Source organism: Myotis davidii, unplaced genomic scaffold (assembly GCF_000327345.1).
Source record: "Myotis davidii unplaced genomic scaffold, ASM32734v1 scaffold1320, whole genome shotgun sequence".
Taxonomy (NCBI): Eukaryota; Metazoa; Chordata; class Mammalia; order Chiroptera; family Vespertilionidae; genus Myotis; species Myotis davidii.
The window spans coordinates 524,923-528,935 of NW_006291820.1; the positions used below are offsets into that span (position 1 = coordinate 524,923).

Here is a 4,013-nt window from a genome sequence, read left to right on the forward strand (position 1 = left end):
TGGGAGGCGCAGAGGGGCCCGCGGCTGGAGGGAGCCGCCCCCTCTCTCCTGTCTGGTCAGGGGACCAAGAAGCAGAGAGGCCCTTCCAGGAGCCGGGTCTGCACCGCTGAGTTGTGAGTTCCTGTCTCAGGAAGGAACAGGCTGGATACCTGGAATCCGGCTGCTGCCTCCGAGGCCTGTGCCTGAGGCGGGAGGGGGAGAGGGGGAGGGGCCGACCATTGTTGTTGGGTTCCCCTCTTGCCAGGCAGCTCCTTCCTGGACTCACAGAACCAGACCCAGGAGGGAAGGGGAGTGACTGCAGGGAAATGGGGGCCGGAGGGGTGGGGCCAAGTCCAGCAACCCTGCCTCCCCGCCCCCACCCCGCGAGCTCACAGGGTAAGGGTGAGAGGTCCGCACTCTAGAACGTTCCAGACACCTGTTCACACCTGGGGGGACCAGGGGCCCCGCCACCCCGCCCGTGGGAAGCACCAGACTGAAAGCGAGCGGGCACCGGGGCCTTGGAGCCGAACCTGCACCTGAAGCCAGTCCCTCCCCTCCCGTGGGTGCGGGAGGCCACACGGACGGATGCTTACGAGCTGCCAGCAAGCACGCACGCACGCAGCCTTTCTGCTCTGAAGCCCAGCGCACAGTCCCCGCCTGTCCCCCCTGCTTCCAGGAAATTCTCCACGGATTTTATTTCATGTGACCATCTCCCAAGAACCAGCCCATCTGGGCCAGAACCGGACACTCGCTCGAGGCCAGCCATTGCTGCGGGGTGCAGTCCCTGGGCCTGGCTGGGGTGGGGGGGCAGGCGGGCCTGCAGGCTGTGCTGCTGCCTCCTGGCTCTGTGCCCCGCCCACCCCAGGGACAGCACTGACCCAAGGCCAACGCGTGTCCCAGAAGGTACAACTGTGTCCTGAGTTTCTGCCCAAATGTCTGCTCGGTTCACTTCAGGTGAGAGGAGCTCCTTGCTGTGCGAGCCCCACACCCCACACACAGGCTGGGGCGTGCGGGCCGCCCGCAGTGGGGACAGAGCCGTGCACACAGCCTGGGAGGGGCTGCTGCGAGGAGACGGTGGCCCGGCGCTCAGAACGTGAGCACGGACGGGGCAGGTGAGGGCAGCGGAGGCCTGACCAGGGCCAGCCTGTGGGGCCAAGAGGCATCTCTTGGGCTGTGACCTGGCAGCAGACCCCAGGGCCAGACGTCACCTGTTCCAGTGACAGTGGGCGCCTGCCTCCCAGAGGCCGCGGCCCCACCTCCTGCCCCCACGGGGCGTGTGTGGGGGCGTGTGTGTGTGCGTGTGCGTGTGAGGCGGGACAGGTGGGAACACCTTGGTAGACTCCAGGGGCCCTGGGGCGTGCAGCTTGGCAAGGCCGGGACGGCCGCAGGAAGGCAGTGTTTGCTGGGGACGGGAACAGAGAGGTCCGGTGGACAAACCCCACACCCACGCTCCCGGCTCAGCAGGAGCCTTGAGAGGGAGGGGGCGCCAGGACAGGAGACAGCGTTCACACACCTGCGCCGTGTGCTCAGCCTCGCTGGGGAACGGGAGAAGGGAACTGCGGGAGGCAGCTGAAGGGTGCCGCGCACGGCTCCTCCCGCAGCGTGTCAACAGCCAAGCTTCCCGAGCTGTGCCAGAGGCGCCAGGGCCATGGGGGACCCTGCCTGGTGCACCTGCTCTCCTGGAATCCAGCCCCGCAGGCCGAGGAGCACTGTGCAGGGGGAGACCCCACTGTGTCGCTGGGCACACTGTGGACAGTGACGTAACCGCACGTGTGGGCAGAGCGGGGCTGCCCAGCGTTTTCGTTACCACCTGCACCCACCTCCTTGGGCTGCTGGGAGGCGCTCACCAGGCTGTTAGGACATTGCCACAGACTCGGTGTCCCTCCCGCCTGCCCCATGGCGCTCAGAGGGTGTGGGGGCGCTGACTCCTGCACCCCCATCCCTCCCCACCACGGGTGGGGCCTCCCCGCTGCTCACTGCTGAGCCTCAGCCTCCGGCACGGTGGTGGGGCGTGGCAGACACGGGAAAGGCTTGTGGGACGTGCCACAGGACGGGCTCTGGACCCACAGGCGGCAGAGCCCTTTGTCCACGGCACCCAGGGGGGCAGTGCCCCCGGCAGGGCGGACTGTGCCTATGCCTCAGCCTGGGACACAAGTGCTGCTAAGAGGCCCTCACCTGGCCTGTGAGCACAGGTGCTTGGCCAAACTACATCGGGTCGTAAGTTTTTCCTGCTCTTCCTGCCAGTTCTCTCCGATGCCAGTGCTGAGCCCACCCAGGCCCCCCACGCACTGGACGACAGGCCACCCGGACCGGACGTGCACGGCCCGAGACGCGGGAGGACAGGGCCAGGCTCCCACAGGCCACGTCACCTGAGCCCCGCCCCCTGCAGGTCCCTCAGGTCTCCAGCCCCTGGTGCGGGCATCTCCCAGAGCAGCGCTTCCTACTCTCCGAGGCTCAGGCTCACTGTGACCCTGCACCAGCGCCCAGCGCCTCTGCCCGCCCTCGGGCTGCTTGTGCGGCGTCCTGTGCTACCCAGGCACCGTGAGAGACAGGGAATGCGGGCAGAGGGACTGTCCATCCCCACGTGTGTGGGGAAGAGCCCAGATTCAGGCCAGAAGGCCGGCTGTGTCCTCATTGGCCCAGAGGCTGCGCCCTCACTCAGTCCCTGCTCCCCTGGCAGGCGGCTCTGGAGTGGGAGGGGCTGATGAGGCTGAGCTGGTGGGCGGCCAGGCCTCGGGCAGGCCCTCCCTCCCCTGGAGGTGCCCTGGCTGGGCCACCAGCCTCTGAGGGCACTCTGTGTTCTTCTCACTTTCCAGTAACAGAGCTGGGCGCAGGGCACGGGCAGGACTGAGCAGAGCCCGAAGGCTCCGGCCCAGGTCGGTAGGAGCTGCAGGGCGCCCGCCCTGGGGGAGGCCCTGACTGCCAGCCACTGTGGCGGGGAGCCAGTGGGGCCGCAGCCCCAGGAGCAGCCTGGGTGAATGGCCCGGTGCTCAGACTCCTCAGGGATGGGCCTGTGGCCATGAGCATCCCTGCGGCGCTGGCCCTCAGGCCCCGGGTAGCACCTGCGGCGACACTTGACTTTCATGGAGCTTCCTTGTGAAAAAGCCCCATTTCTGGGATTCCCAGCTCTCTGGGGACCCACAGGCCTGGGGCTCTGGCTCCAGGTGACGACTAACCTCCCTGCTCTCCCCACAGCCAGCTGCCCTGGCGCCATGTGGAGCTGCGGTCCGCTCAACGGCACGGGCCGGGGCGAGGACCAGCCCTTCTGCCAGCACTCCCAGCTGGTGCTGTCCGCCTTCTCCCTGCTCTACCTGGCAGTCGGCGTGCCCGTGGGCCTGGGCTACAACGCGCTGCTGGTGCTGGCGAACCTGCAGGACCAGGGCAGCATGACCATGCCCGACGTCTACTTCGTGAACATGGCCGTGGCCGGCCTGGTGCTCAGCGCCCTGGCACCCGCGCACCTGCTGGGCCCCGGCGCCTCCGGGTGGGCCCTGTGGGGCTTCAGCAGTGAGGCCCACGTGACGCTGCTGGTCCTGTTCAACGTCTGCTCGCTGGTGACCATGTACTCCACGGCCCTGCTCAGCCTGGACTACTACATCGAGCGGGCGCTGCCGCGCACCTACATGTCCAGCGTCTACAACAGCCGGCACGTGTGCGGCTTCGTCTGGGGCGGGGCCCTGCTCACCAGCTTCTCCTCGCTGCTCTTCTACATCTGCAGCCACGTGGCGGCCAGGATCGTCGAGTGCGCCAAGATGCAGCACCCGGAGGCCGCCGACGCCATCCTGGTGCTCATCGGGTACCTGGTGCCCGGCCTGGCCGTGCTCTACGCCCTCGTGCTCATCTCCCGGATCCGCAAGGAGGACACGCCCCTCGACCAGGACTCGGGGAGGCTGGACCCCTCGGTGCACAGGCTCCTGGTGGCCACCGTGTGCACGCAGTTCGGGCTCTGGACGCCGCACTACCTGACCCTCCTGGGGCACACGTCGCTGGCCTTGCGCGGGGGCGCGGGGCCCGGGCCGCACCTGGGGGCACTG

The 4,013-nt window shown here is 68.2% G+C and overlaps 2 protein-coding genes across 2 annotated transcripts in view; one reads left to right on the plus strand and one right to left on the minus strand.

Moving 5' to 3' along the window:
* The window catches only part of LOC102763981 (chromosome unknown open reading frame, human C7orf50), a 65,260-nt gene that overhangs the window by 21,987 nt on the left and 39,260 nt on the right, over positions 1-4,013 (minus strand). The gene's annotated exons all lie outside the window — the stretch shown is intronic.
* GPR146 (G protein-coupled receptor 146) overlaps positions 212-4,013 on the plus strand; it is a 4,156-nt gene continuing 354 nt past the window's right edge. Inside the window, exons 1-2 of the mRNA XM_006765259.2 lie at positions 212-933; positions 3,175-4,007. Of these exons, the coding sequence (XP_006765322.2) occupies positions 912-933; positions 3,175-4,007 (855 nt within the window). The 5' untranslated portion in view covers positions 212-911. The remainder of the gene's footprint in view (positions 934-3,174; positions 4,008-4,013) is intronic.